General features: G+C 35.6%; 1 protein-coding gene across 2 annotated transcripts; it reads left to right on the forward strand.

Moving 5' to 3' along the window:
- The first annotated feature begins 1,319 nt into the window (after positions 1–1,319).
- Positions 1,320–11,582, forward strand: LOC125232255 (mitogen-activated protein kinase kinase kinase nsy-1-like). 2 transcript variants are annotated; one of them, XM_048137922.1, is made up of 5 exons: positions 1,320–1,442; positions 3,141–3,346; positions 4,459–4,653; positions 8,557–8,726; positions 11,281–11,582. In XM_048137922.1, the coding sequence occupies exons 1-5, from the start codon at positions 1,436–1,438 to the stop codon at positions 11,561–11,563; spliced, it is 861 nt and encodes a 286-aa protein (XP_047993879.1). In that variant the 5' UTR covers positions 1,320–1,435; the 3' UTR covers positions 11,564–11,582. The 2 variants fall into 2 exon arrangements, with proteins under 2 accessions (XP_047993879.1, XP_047993870.1); XM_048137913.1 differs by lacking the exon at positions 1,320–1,442 and adding an exon at positions 2,886–3,065.
- Positions 11,583–15,519: the final 3,937 nt, after the last annotated feature.

Genomic DNA, 15,519 nt, shown 5'->3' on the forward strand with positions numbered 1-15,519 from the left:
TGTGGATAAAATGCAATTTTTCTATCTGTTTTCGAATAGCAAAGTAAGCCGTTACCAGTTGGTGTGGTGAAAATGTATGTATTCTCGAACCACTCGCTTTGCTCGTGGTTCAGCTGTAGAATCCTTTCACTTGGTCGTTTTTCAAACCCACACTCGGAGTTAAAATACAACTTTGCACCCTTGTACATAATATAACAAAGACGGAACGGAATCTTGTAATCAATGTACCCCTTTAAATACGAGCTGATACGATCGTGAGGGTTGTTAACATATAAATGTCTATTTTAATACATGTCATTAAAATTAGAAATTAAGTTAGCAACCATTTCTCGTTTTGAAGGGATTCCTACAACAGAGTCGCGGTGCAATCTAATCCTTCACGTGTGCCTTCACATCATATTTGCTGTACGTGGCGACATCTCTTGGTGAGTAGCCGAACGAAGGTCGGCAAGAACTGCTACTATACTTACATAGTTCTCCTTGACGACGATTGGTGGCGCTGTCGATTGGTCGTACACCATTCGAATTTCATGCAAACCTAGTATAAAAGGCAGCAAATGTGTCGAAAACCATTTAGTAGCGAATTATGAGCGCAACAAAAAATCAACCGCATGAACGGTACAATAGGGTATCATTTCGCTTACGTAATGGTAGGATTAGTTAGTTCACCATTAAAATGACGTTGCTATTTATTTTGGTTTGATGGTTGTGTCATGGCTGGCCACTGGAAACGGTCGGACCCACGTCGGACCGCTCCGGTCGGACAGTAACAAACTGTCAATGTCAAATATTGCGTAAGGGAATGGCCTGCAGATGCAGGAAAAGCAAGACTGAATCCTCCGCCTACAACGTGGGTACTCGGTGTTAATTGTCAAATTGTCAATACTGAATCTCTTCTCCTTCTTCCCTTAAGAACTGTGCTCTTGTCGGTGGAGCAATCTCCAACTAGTCCGGTCATCTGCCAACTTCTTAAACTTCTGAGCTTTTCTTTTATTTGGTTAAAATAGTTTCTTCTAGGTATTCCTCTCTTTCCTTTAATTTTTCCTTTTACGGTGATCTTGAAGATGGTGTCGTAGCAAATATCCAACTCCTTTTCTGTTTTCTACTAAAATAGTCTTTTAAATGTTATTAGGTACCGGTCCACATTTTTGAATTTAATTATTTTTCTTTCTAGGAAGCTTCTAGGAATATAAAATTGTAAATTACCTATCTGTGTTACGTTTACGAACGGAATCGTGAAAATGTTTACATTTTGCATGAATGTAATTTGAATTTGCGTCATCGGCATTTTTGTTGTTTAGTCTGCACTGTGTGTGTATCGTGGTAAAATCCAAAATTCATCAGTCGGTTCGCACCTTCAGTTGTACATGGAAGCTACTTTTCAAAATGTGATTTTTAGTTGGTCATTATTCTCTATAGGACATTATTGGAAGATATGAAAGGTAACAACAATATTGTAATTTAATAAATAACTTACATTGAGAAGAATACCAATTTAATAATAAATACAGAAAAAATTAATATTGGTTTGGTTTACACGACAGCGACATCTAGAAAGACGTGAAGTAATGAAGTTTGACAACTTGTTAGCTGTTTGACGTGAACAAGTACGAATAATTTATTGTAGATGGCGCTAACATCAAAAATATTCAAGGGCAAGATAGTGATGTGCGTCATTGATTAAGGAATATCTTTTAATGTTGTAATTTATTGATGTCACGATGATTTTCAATCGACAGGTTACATACAATGTGTTTCGTTTTGGAACCAAGCAAAAGTCAATGCTAGCATGTTAAACCTGACCAGAAATTTAAGACTGTTGTCAGGAGGGCGCTGTAAGGCACGCCACAGACAGTTTTAAAAATTCATAATCATAAAAAAGATTTATGCAATCTGTCAGTTCAATCTGAAAATTCTGTCAGTTTGAACTGCATACAAAGCTTTTTAAAGATTATAAATTTTTAAGACTGTCTGTGGCGTGCCTTATTCCGATGTATGGGATGACAGTTCAGTTTAGTATGAAGAAAATAGTTCTAATGAAATTCCGCAACATGACGCGTATATAGTTCAAATTAGAGATGGGCCGATTATTCGGTAAATATTCGGTATTCGGCATATTCGGCACGTTTTTCAATGTTCGTATTCGGCCGAATAGTTCGGTTGTATTGCCGAATATTTACCGAATAAACAAAGTAAATAACTAATGAAGATCTTACGTATTCCATTGGATAATAAGCTCCTATTTTAGTGGCTTTCTAAGGAACTACTAAAAATGCGTCAAAATATAAACACAATTGTTTTGTAAAAAAGTTTAAAACCGTAGTTTAAGAGTTGAGAAGAGTTCAGAGTTGTTTTACTAAGTTTTAGTTATCCACTAAATCATAAGAACATAGATGTAGTATGTATGAACATTATCAATCATTTCATAGTTTTAATCTTATCATTAGCTTTAAAAATATTAGTATTCGGCAAAGTCCATATTCGGCCCATCTCTAGTTCAAATGTAAAAAAATTATGTGTAGGTACTTGGAAGCAAATAAATATCTAAAGCCTGACCAGAAATATATGACTACGCGCCATGTTGTGGAATTTCATTTGAACTACTTTCTTCATAATATACTGAACTTCATAATAAATTCAACCCATACATCAGAATAACAGCGCCCTCCTTACAATAGTCATATATTTCTGGTCAGGCTTTAATATGTCTCTATCTTTATATTTGTATCTTCAGATTCTTCGGTTTTCGCAAGTCTCCGACCCGGCACCACTATTATATTATGTGAATAAAAAAAATTCTGCCGTCATACTTTTTGGTTTCGTTATGTTGTATTTGCGTAGTCTCTATGTTGCATTTACAACTTATGTTGTAATTGTTGTATGTGGCACATCACTAGTGTTAAATAACAAGCCAAAGCCACTTGCTGGGAATTTACGCTGAGTTTTATTTCGAGTAGAAAATTAAGACTGAAATGAATTATTAAGGCTGTCCAAATGTTGATGGTAACATGAGAAAATGATAACATTTGGCGCTGCAAGCAGTTCCACGGCGCTGGAGGACACTGGTGCGAAGTCGTGAACTTTGTTCAACTGTTTTCGTGAAGTTTTATGTTGGTGTTATTATTGTGTTATTGTTTTAGGTGAAGTACGAAGTATATGCGAGAGTGTGTGCAGTGATGGGTCTAACGCGACGGTGCAGGCTGGGGGCGCTAATGCGAGACCCCGGATGGATATTGCGTGTGTTGTGGATATTACACAAAGCACCAACCTAGGGCACAGAAAGCGAGCTTTGGAAGAAGTCAGGTTAGCTGCTGATCTTGTGAATGGGAACCTACACCACATACATGTAAGTAGCTTCTGCTGGTGCTCCACTCAGTATTCAACACTATTGTAAACACATGAAAAGAGTAAAAAGCTCCTACTGTACGATATTGTAGACAGTTGGTCATTGTTAGTAAGTATATTTATGTCGTAATTCTGCCTATTTTAATTGAAAAAGTAGTAAAAATTTAAACACATTAGAGTCTACATGTAGGAATATTTACAATTTTAAAAATATTTTTCCTATTGGTACCTATTTGATTTTAAGATTACTTATACATGTGAAAGATAACCTAAGATGTCGCACCAATGAGTTTTTCGGAACTTATGTGCGAAATGTCATTTGATATTTGCCAGTCGCTTTTCGGTGAAGGAAAACATTGTGAGGAAACCAGACTAATTCCAGTAAGGTCTAGTTCTCGAAAGGGTTGGAAGGTCAGATGGCAGTCGCTTTTGTAAAACTAGTGCCTACTTGGTGTAGGCTTGGTGTCTTGGGATTAGTTGTCAAAGCGGACCCCAGGCTCCCATCAGACGTGGCAAATGCCGGGATAACGCAAGGAGGATGATGAGGGGTACTGTAATGGTTATGTACTTTTCTCATTAATTGGAAAGACAGTGGTAGTTTGTCAAATACTTAGCTCTTGAACTGGCAAACATATTTTTTCAGTACTTGTAATTTAAATTTTACACAAGAATTTCAATTTAAAATAATACTATCCAACATGAGGCACCAACTTGCCACAAGAAGGATTAAATACTGTTTCTGCACACATACTAAAATTACAGCATCAGCAACTATGAATTTCCACTCTATTAAGGCCATTCATTTATTTAATAATTCACAAGAACGGTTACGGTTACAGTATACCAGTGGCGGCTGGTGAAAATTTCTGCTAGGCAACACCAAAGCAAAAAAAACCTACCTTAACATTAGGTACTTTACTAGTAATCAATTTTAGGCAAGCCGGTGGGAATCGGCTTGTATGGATCAGCTGCTGCTGCAGTATACACTTGTCATAAACAAACAAAAAAGTCATGTGAATTTATTCCTAAAAAAAAAATCTTGTATAGTTAGTCTGCTACCTAATTTTAACTTAGCTTAAGTTTTTTTAAGTCATCAATAACCAATTTTTCCAGTTTGAAAAACTTGACTTCGGAGAAACAAGTGTCCTGGACACATTCTACAATGCGGACGTGGCGCTTGTGGACCTCAGCATCCAGGTGCAGCAGAGTTCCCTGCTGTACCACCTGGGGGTTCGCGAGAGCTTTGACATGAAGGAGAATGTGCTGCTGTATAATGATGTAGACCCGGATTCGACACTTCGGCTTAAGGTATGTGCAATTAGATTTGCTGGTGCGCAGAGGCCAAAGCTTTTATTGGGGAATTGGGCGGGAGGCTGAGTGAGCGTGGTCACGACCCTCGCTCCGGGTCGTTCCTGTTGCAAAGGTTGTCCATCGCGGTTCAACGTGGCGAGCGTGTTGGGCTCCTTTGCTTCGGGAGGGACTCGGAGTGGATTTAGTTAGTAAGTAATTTAGAGTAATTTTTAATTTATTTAGTTAATGTTATTAGATTGTTAACTCATGATAGTCTTAAGACTCTTAAGACACTATCTTACTTATGGTTATGGGCTCCGATTTCCGCACTTATCCTCAAGGACCATAGACAAATTTGCCTTATAATATTACAGAATGTGGTCACAATATTTTATGGGAATCAGTTTAGAATTGTGGCTTATATTATATGTATAGACAAATATTCGGACATAGATTTAGATTTTAGATTTCTTTATTTCATGATAAAAATTACACTATAAATTTGTTACATGCCAAAGTTATGTTTATCATCTCATCATAGTAGATATTATACACTTTGGTAGAGATTCAGATTCCTCACTACAGCTTGGAATGGTACAGTCAACAATACAGCTGTGAATACTGACAAACTGCCAAAAATATGCACACAAATGTACTGGCAATAAAGTTCTGTATACAATAAAGTTCTGTATACATTTTTGGCACTTTGTCTGTACCTATTCAAAGCTGTGTTGTTGACTGTACAGACTGCAACCCAGCTCCAATTTAGGTAGGTATATATAATATATAATGTGTTTCAAATTTTTAAATGGTATTAAGTAAAGGTATTAGTAGTAGCTAAAAAAGGTAGTAGGTTAGTAGTAGTAAGTAAAAGTACATATTATTACTTTTTTACTATTTTTTTTTAAGACATTAAATCAATATATGCACATAACCATTACTCACAATATTTTCCTTCATAAATTATAATGAATGAATGAAACAGATTCCAAGAATGAGGAGACAAAAATGAATGAATGAGTCAAATGTTTCAATCAATATTGGCTATTATACTTCATGTTATTGTTTGCAACTCGAGTGACCTTGTCTGTTACTACAGGATAAGAGAAATAGTTATCAATAAACTAATCTTCTTTCCGGATTTCACCTTGTGATAAGAATGAAGTAACATGTAGCGAAATGCTCTGTTTTGTTTGTAAGCACTTTCACACTTAAGCCATGAAAACGATTTAGATAATATTTGGTATATGGATAGTTAGAGACTTGGGAAATACCTAGTCCGTTTTTATCAATCGTCAATATCGCCAACGTCATCACGCAGACGATGTCGTGAGTAGGAGTTAGGTTTGTTTTTAAATATGAATTGCAGCCGCGTGAACATAAGGTGCCGTTTTGGTGGCGAAGTGTAAAACGGTGGCCAACTAGCTACTTAAAACCGTTGAAAATTTGGCCCAATGTTACATGAATCCATATTTTTTAAATAGAATTTTCCTTGTATATCTTAAAATCCAAAGTTGAACTTATTAGGGTAATTTCCGCAATTCTAATCTGAATCTCTAACTCTTTCAAATCACACAAACAGAAGGTGAATAGGTGACTGATAAAGGTACTATGCAAAACTAGGCTCAGATTTATGCACCTATTGGGATTTGCCTGAAATTGCGATCGCAATTCATTTCAAAAGTCAATCTCGCCGTAAATGCGATGTAGGTAGTTACACATTTGGCAACGCTAATGAGTCGCTAGAGCGTAAATCATTTCGATACAATCCTTCAAAGAGCTTCAAGAATAGACCTGTAGATCAAGGTACCTACGTCAGCATGTCATACAAGATCCGTCCTTGCAGATATCTCAATAACTATTACTCTCAATTTATCAATTGCCCTATGAGCGCAATCATGCCACGACACCTTTATTACCTTGCTTATTGAATTATAGCTACGAGCTGCGAGTACAATGCATGCATGTGCTCATTGAGTGTATGGGCATTTTCAATATTTGGGACACCCCAATTAGCGAAAGTTGTTAACAAAAATTAATTTACTGTCATTTTTGTGACGATAATTAAGCATGAAATTTCAATAAAAATATTGTTATTGTGTTAATTACATAAACTTTAAGCGATAATCTACATTCAGAATGTGAAAAAACTAAATTTCTAGACAGATTTTATGCTTAATAGTCGCCACGAAACTGACAGCGAGTTAATTTTTGTCAGCAACTTTTGCTAATTGGGGGACCCAAATTCTGAAAATGCTCGTATTTGGTGTAGGGAAGGTAAGGTGGGGGAAGATTGGTGGGTTTTTCATGCGGGGTAAAATAGAAAGCCGCCTTTATTGCTTCGTTATACGGAACGTATTCCATCTTACCCCTCAAGGAAAACCCTTCAATCTTCTCCCATTTAGACGGTCCGAGAACTCGCATATGAGTTTTATTACATTGCGGTGTTTGATAGCTGTGCAAACTTGTATGTAACCTCAAGAGCCCGCAATGTAACTAAAATCGCGTGCGAGCTCGCACGCCGTCTAAATCAGGCCTTACCTTACATACATAGTGCCTATACAAACGTCTATTGTACCTACGTTTTAGTTTCGATACCTATTTCAAGAGGACGATTTGTTGCTGCAAAAAGTAGTTTGTAACCGAGATGCATAGTGTACAGAAATATGGACTATATTCTAAATTTGTAGAGTTTAGTTTAGACCGGCACATAAATAACATTAACATGTAGAAAATTGGCAGGCTAAAATAATGTAAGATTGACTTTGCTGCCAAACTATAGATACTATGTTCATAATCTCGGGATTTTTGTGTCATAAGTCATAAGGAAAAAAACACATTATTAACTACATTTAGGAATCCAAGGGTGACCATGAGAGATACTGTATTAGAATCTATAGTAGGTACATATGTAGTTACATACTTAGTTTATCTGTTTCCACGTCAAGACTCAAGATCACCTCCCAGTTTTTTTATCTTTAATAGCAATTTCTAACTCTTTAGTTGATCTTATCTCTAAATAGAGCTTGTTTATCTGTCTTTAATATCTTGTAAGCACATTAAGTACCTACTCACGTAGTCTGATTTTTCCTCTCCTCCTCATTGGAATGAAACACTCAAGAGTCGAGACTGCTCACAGTTATCATTAGCATAGCATATCATAGTTAAGTATGATCAAAGACATATGTAACTCTGTATAGACAGCTACAGTCTAAGAAAAAACGTACCTCAGAACCATATAGAAAAAGGTACGGTGGCCTAAATGGCGTTACACCTTTGGGGGACGCTCGGCTAGACGGCGTTAATATTAATAATTGACATTTTAACACATATCAAGTTGAGAATATGGGCTAAATTGTCAAAAGTTTTAAGCCTGTGTTGAGAGATGGCAGTCTATGCACTGTGATTATACATTTTACTTTGACAGTAACTCTCTATAATACTAATCCTCTTTGGTATGATTAAAGAAACAATATGTAAGATATTAAGTGCTTCATATCGTATTGTTCATAACCAATTCTAGCATATTTGTAAAAATAGTGACTGGCTATAGCTACGTCATTTGGAAAAACATTTTATATTTAACTGATTAAAAAAAATACAAAACAAGTCCAACAAAATATTTTAACAAGAAATAAAGGTCAGTCTGTTTTTCAACTTTCAATTACCTAAAAACAACATTAGTTTCTCACAAAATTTCACACTGGACAGATAAAGTTTTTAAAATGGTTTTATCGAAGATGAAATGATGATTTTCGCTTTCGAGCAGTTATCTAATACTTTGCATGAAGGTGCATCGAAAATTTCTCGCAAAAAACTTTACAAACTTGAAACTTACTTACAAACCACTATTGTCGACGCACAAACTCCCCCATCCCACAGTACGTGTTAATGCATAGCTCAATGTGGTTTTCCTTCCAGGCCTCGCTACCTAACTTCCTGTTCGTGTCATACAAGTTGACCGACGCGGGCACCTGCGTGACGACCAACCCGGCCGCCACCAAGTTCAAGGGAGAGGAGGCTGCCGACCCCAAGCAACATCTGACCCTGCGGCTGAGGAACATACTGCAGGATGTCGAAGTACAGACCAAGTAAGGAATAACAATTCTATTTAAGCAGTACTCACCTACTCAACTTGCGGTCTGCCGGGGTTTTTTAGGAGACCCGCTCGTAAATCTATTGTCACCCTTAAGCAAATGTATCTCCTGGGATTACAACAGTTAACCGTCTTTGTGGCCCTCGTAACAAAAGGTTGATTACTTACTGATGTCCTAGTTTGGTTTTGATTGTTTAATGCTAACTGCAAGATGCCTTACCTTTATTTTATATTTAGGAACTAATAGTGTGACCTTATGCCTAAATAGGACAGCCCAAGACAAACGTTAAGAAAATTAACGGTAATTTTACTAGTAAGGCGGCGGAATTGAAAAAAGTCGTCTAGTTTTGAAGTTGATGTGACTGGAGAGTATACTGCTGACAAGTGGTATCGATGTGATCGGTAGACTTTACTGAGTACGAAACAATGACTTGTCGCATTCTCAGACTGTGGGGGTTAACTATGACGTCACAAAAACCGCGGACCCGGGTTTTAATTTTTTGCCAATTTGTCTAGAACCCCTTATTCAATTTTGAAAAATGAGGTGTCGATTAAAAGCGTATGACATGGTGATTAAGATTTCTTATATGTGAAAAGTATAGTTTTGTTACTTATTTTTTTATTAATAATAGTGCTAAAAAAACTTTTTTTTTACTCTCGTTTTTGACTTTTGTGACTCAAAAAGGCAATGAAAACGGCCACTTAGCTAAAAAATATGTTATATAAATCATTTAGCTAAATTATTATGCTATCCGTTACTTTTTAAACTTATTCGATCGGATAATAAATAATCAAACTATAGTCATATAACCGCATTCGAGGCACAACGTTTGACACGCGTTCCCATACATTCGGCGACAAAAAAATACACCTCGCGCAAATATTCGTTTCAAGCAAATACAGATCTAATCTTATTCATCGTAGCCTATCAGTATTGATATCATTTCAAAGTACAATTAAAGTACTTTAAGAAACAATATCTACCATTTTCTTAAAATCAATAATCGCCAGTCTAAGGTGGTTACAAAGAAAAAAACCGGAGATGATATTTGAGTGGTTCCCTAGGTTTGATACCCTAGACGAGTTTAAAAGGGGAGGTAAAGGTGACATATGGGTTGTTCTCTGGCCTAAGAGCTACACAGAGGGCTAGGGGAGGAAAAACTAGGGTTTAAGTTTAGTTTTAATTAATTTTTTCTTTTATTTGTTGTTTTTTTTTGTAATTTTATCAAAAATACACGTTGGTTTCTTTTGCTGAAAATTCCCTTTTTTATGAGAAATGTGATGAATTTCATGGCATTTTCCGATAAAAATTATAGGTAACTTCATTTTAGTAATTCAATGTGTATAACGACCGTAGTCCAATCGTTTTGATTTTACGATTACTTTTTAATACTGGGTCAAAAAACCGCACCTCTGAGTCGTTTGAGTTCAAGCTGTATTACCCTTAATAATATATGAGTAAAAGTATGACTATGTGGCCTTATTTGAAAGTTAAGTTTAGTCTCTATCGGAAAATGCCGTAAAATTTATCACATTTTTCAAAAAAAAGGGAATTTTCAGCAACAGAAACCCACGAGTATTCTGGGTAAAATTACAAAATAATTAAACACAATAAAATCAACAAATAAAGGAAAAAAATACTTAAAACTAAACTAAAACCATACTTTTTTTCTCCTCTGACCCTCCGTGTAGCTTTCAGGCGAGAGAAAGAGCCATAATTATGTCACCTTTACCTCCCCTTTTAAACTCGTCTAGGGTTGACACACCTAAGGAAGCGCTCAAATCTCATCCCCACTTTTTTCTTTGTAACTACCGTAGATTGGCGATTATCGATTTTAAGAAAATAGTAGACATTGATTCTTAAAGGACTTTAATTGTACTTTCAAACGATACTAATATTGATAGGTTACGATGAATAAGATTAGAGGTATATCTGCTTAAAACGAATTTTGCGCGAGGGTCATTTGTTTGAAGCCGTATGGGAACGCGTGTCAAGCGGTACTTCCCGCCTACGGGTATATTATGCTTGTAGTTTGCTTATTTATTATCCGATAGAAGAAATTTAAAAAGTAACGGATAGCTTAATAATGTGGCTAAATGATTTATATAACATATTTTTTATCTAAGAGTCCTTTTTATTGCCTTTTTTGTGTGACAAAAGTAAAAAAGACAATAAAAAAAAATATTTTTTCCTTATTATTAATTAAAAAAAAACTACAACACTATACATTTAACGTGATACCAAATCTTAAAGGGCACTGTATAAGCTTTCAAATGACACCTCATTTGACAAAATCGGATAAGGGGTTCTTAGTCAAATTGAAACCCAGGACCGCGATCTTTGTGACGTCATAGTTACAGTCTGAGAATGCGACAAGTCATTTTTTCGTACTCAGTAAAGTCTACCGATCACAACGATACCACTTGTCAGCAGTATACTCTCCAGTCACATCAACTTTTTCCGAGACCCTCCGGTCGCTCTACTATACTTGGTTTTGAAGAATCATATGGGAGTATAAGTTGTATATGATTCAACTTTTTGTTTGCAGAGCTCACCTCCAAGAGAAATTCCTCTCAGACCTTCGCAAAGCTCGAGAGCTATACAGCGGCGCCGAGCTAGCCAACGTGCTTCACGCCATGCGGCGGCGGCTCGACGACCCGGCTGTACTCTCTGGTGATACCGTACTCAACATGCTCATATCGTATAGAGAAACGCAGGACTACGACGCAATAGTGCAGGTCGTGGATGACCTAAAAACCGTCATGAACAGGAAGAACTATGTCAACATGCCGGTTATACGGTTCTTGTACGCGTTCGCTATGAATCGGTGAGTTTTAGTCGGTAATTTGAAGTTTTTCAGAGCACACCTTCAAGAGCAACTTTCGGGCCTGAGTCAGCAGAAATGTAGCGCTGAAATATTCCAAAACAAATAATAATATGACGCGTTGTATAGTATGATCAAAAGTACATGTTTAATCGACACCACGTATTTGGCGTAGTTTAAAAATATTGCATCATTTTGTACACAAATACCGTTCGACATACGAGGCTAATTAAACCATTATCATTTATTTTTATATTCATAATTGACCTGTTTATTCTAGGAATTGGCTCCCATTATACCAAGTAATTGCATTACTAACTCAGTTCCAATGTTAATCTTTCTCATGGCTTTATATTGCATTAGCATTTTAATTGATACGTGGGCGGATCTATACATGAGATCTAGTTGAACACATATTTTACGTTATTATGAGCCTGTTCTAGTCCCGTCCAATGTAACACGATACGGCTATGCCAAGAGATATCTTAAGCGTTTGAAACTGTCTTGAACAATTGTGTCAAATGCCAAGATGCTAAGGCGGTTTGATGTAATTATTGCCGCCATGCGCTAGAATATGAATGACAAAGGAGCAAATGCTTGGAAGCATGCCACAATTGCCACAAATCATCACTACAATGTCTAGTCAAATCTATTAATCGATTGTATGCTTGAGCCAGACGCCTTTCGTGAAAACTAAAAATACTTATATTATGTGTAGTATTGTATATCCAGGTATATCCTCAACTGAACATTGAAAAACTAAGCCAAGGGCCTGTTGAGCTATGTTCAGTCAGTGTAGGTTTCTATAGTTAGTTGGTCTAAAGGGGTTATTAATAGTAACATGTAAACTATAATTGGAAGGGAGTACTTTCGCATGTTTTTTTTACTACGAAGGAAGTATACTTACTGTTTTTTTTATTGTACCACTTTGTTATGGTTAACATGTATCCATACCAAATTAGATAAAGCCTCGGACAGACAGACATATATGGCAAAAGTAAAAGGATTCCTAAGTTGCTATAGAACCCTAAAACGGGTTGTCACTAGAGATGGGCGCTGACGGGTAAATACCGGGAAAATACCCATATCTACCCAATCTACCCGGTATTTACCCGTATCTACCCAAATGAGCGGGTATAAAAAATAATCTATGAAATTAAAGATTATTCTTAATTTACATGACTGAAATATATTTTTCTACTAAAATAAATATATATATTTGACTAACTAATATTAAAATGTTAACAGAGATTCCAAATATTCCATATATCATATGTAATTTACCACATTCAATTAAAAAGTTGTATTCCCCAGATGTTTTAGGCCCACTAAGTATTCAAATAACTTACTTAACTTAAATACGGTGGACAGACAAATTAAAATTCATTAGCCAATGAGGTCACAGCTTTGCAAAACGCCAGGTAGTTGCATCCGTATTGAAAGGGTGCAATAAGTCAGTTGACCGGTCAGTTACTTTTTTTTATTTTTATTTATGGGATACTTATAATTTAGTTTGTACTTAGTTAAACAAGCGCCACGTCCATGTGTGATTTTAATTAACACTTGCTTTGAATTCGGACTGTAATAATGCCTTTTATGTGACTTCGGCTAGATACTGGACTTCGGCTAGATAGTAGGCTTTACCAAACAAACAGCAAGTAACATTTTAGTGCTATAATTTTGGTTTTCGACGCTAAAAGCTACTATAGATGTCGTATAAAGGTTTTCGGCGTGACCGCCTGTCGTATAAAAGCCTCCAGTCACACCTTTTAGCTCTATAAGCTTGTACCGCTAAAAGGTGTTATTAGGAAGTGATGTAAACGTTTATATCACCATTTTATAGAGCCGCTATAGGCCTGGTCTATAACAGGATCAAATATGACTACTATAGGTCTATATTATTGTATAATAGTGTTAGGAATCACTGCTATGCAATCAATTTGCGCTACTAAGGTTCCCGACAAGCCGCTATAGTTGTTGCGTTATACAGCTAAAAGGTGTTATTAGGAAGTGATGTAAACGTTTATATCACCATTTTATAGAGCCGCTATAGGCCTGGTCTATAACAGGATCAAATATGACTATTATAGAACAATATTACTGTATAATGGTGTTAGAAATCACTGTTATGCAATCAATTTGCGCTATTAAGGTTACCAACAAGCCGCTTATAGTATTTTTAGTAGTTGTGTTTTAACAGATTTAAAACCTAACTATACCACTATTTTGGGATATAGTGGCTTTGGAAAACACTGCTATAGTATTTAACACTGTATAGTAGTGATATGAATACCATTATAGAGCTATTTTTATAATGAAGTTTTCAGGATACGTTTATATAGCTTTGAAAAGGTTATAGTCGTTTTCTAATGCCTTTTATATCTCATCGCCGTACTAGCCACAATGACTCTTTAAATATCACAGACCTGTTGAATAATGATTTCGGTATCTCTTTTAAAACACAATAGTGTTATAGCTGAGTTTACTATATGTTTTATAAACCAAATCAGATATATAAGAGTAGAAAACGATTACTTTTAAATGACAATTTTGACCTTAAAAGGCTGATTTATGGTGTTTATACATCGTAATTATGAAATCAGGCCAAAGATGCGGTATCTGGTTCCGTACAGTTTTTCTAGAAATTAACTTTAAAAATACACATAGCGACCAATTGTAGTTTAGATTTGTCATACTAAAAAGAAAACCACATTTATTAATACTGTTTAAAAGATCTTTCTATAGTAAAACATTGAAAACAAGTATTGTTCTCTATATAAAGAACTTATAAGTTAAACTGGATCATAGTTAAATTCTCATGCAACCCTAATTGAATCCACGATGGCGGGCTTATGGCAGTGAATGCGTATGATAAGTGATATAGTCGAACTATAAAAGCGTATGTTTTACTTCTTGGATCCATAGTAGAAACTATGGTGCCAATAATTTTATTGTATTAAATTATATTTATTTATTTTATTCAAAACATGGTATAAATCGAGGGCGCATTTAAATACTCCATTAAACTAATATTCTTTTAACGGTAAAATTTCCATCGCATACCTTTTTGCAGTAATGATGGAAGTATACGAAATCCAAATTATGTTAATTGACACTAAAATTCACAAGTTCACACGCCACTTTTCGTTAAGTTCCTCGTTTAGAACAGTTTTTGTTAAATATTACACACATTAATTATTTTAGAAATTTCGCATTAAAAGGGACGGCAACTGCTATTATAGAACAAAATAACCTGTATAACGGAATCTCAAATGCTTACTATAGCATACATTGATACTATAATAGCGTTACTGTGTCCTCTATGTCAACAAATTAGCACAATAGTCATCATTACATCACCATTATAGACCTTAAACGTCACGGATGATACTGCTATAGGCCTATTATATCACTAAATGGCTGCATAATTGCGCCAAATCGGCTCTACAGTACCAATATAGACTATTTATAGGACCATTTAGTGTGATTTAATTTGGTGTCCTCGACCACTATAGGACCAGAAATTGTTACTTGAGAAGAACTATAATAAGCACACAAAATTTCATCCCCATCGGTTCAGCCGTTTAGGAGGAGGAGGTAACAAACACACAAGCATGTCAATGATATTTAACAAATTCCTTATTCAATACAAATACTTCGATATATGTTTATAGAACTATATTAATAAAATATAAATATATTATACAATACCAAGAAAACATTTTTTCACGATTAAAAATTTTCATTTTATTACAATTTATGACCCATTTTATTACAATATTTATTTATACCCACCCATTAGGGTAGAAAAGGTAAATATCTTTAAGGTAGATTCTAAAAAGTAAATACCCAGTTTTGAAGTTGAGCGACACAATTATTCTTGAACTTTTGTTCTTCCCGACAGAGAAAATATCTGAAAGCTTTGGAGAAGAAGGAAAACCGGTATGCTGTGTTTTGCGGCCG

This window comes from Leguminivora glycinivorella, chromosome 1, assembly GCF_023078275.1.
Source record: "Leguminivora glycinivorella isolate SPB_JAAS2020 chromosome 1, LegGlyc_1.1, whole genome shotgun sequence".
NCBI classification, from domain to species: domain Eukaryota; kingdom Metazoa; phylum Arthropoda; class Insecta; order Lepidoptera; family Tortricidae; genus Leguminivora; species Leguminivora glycinivorella.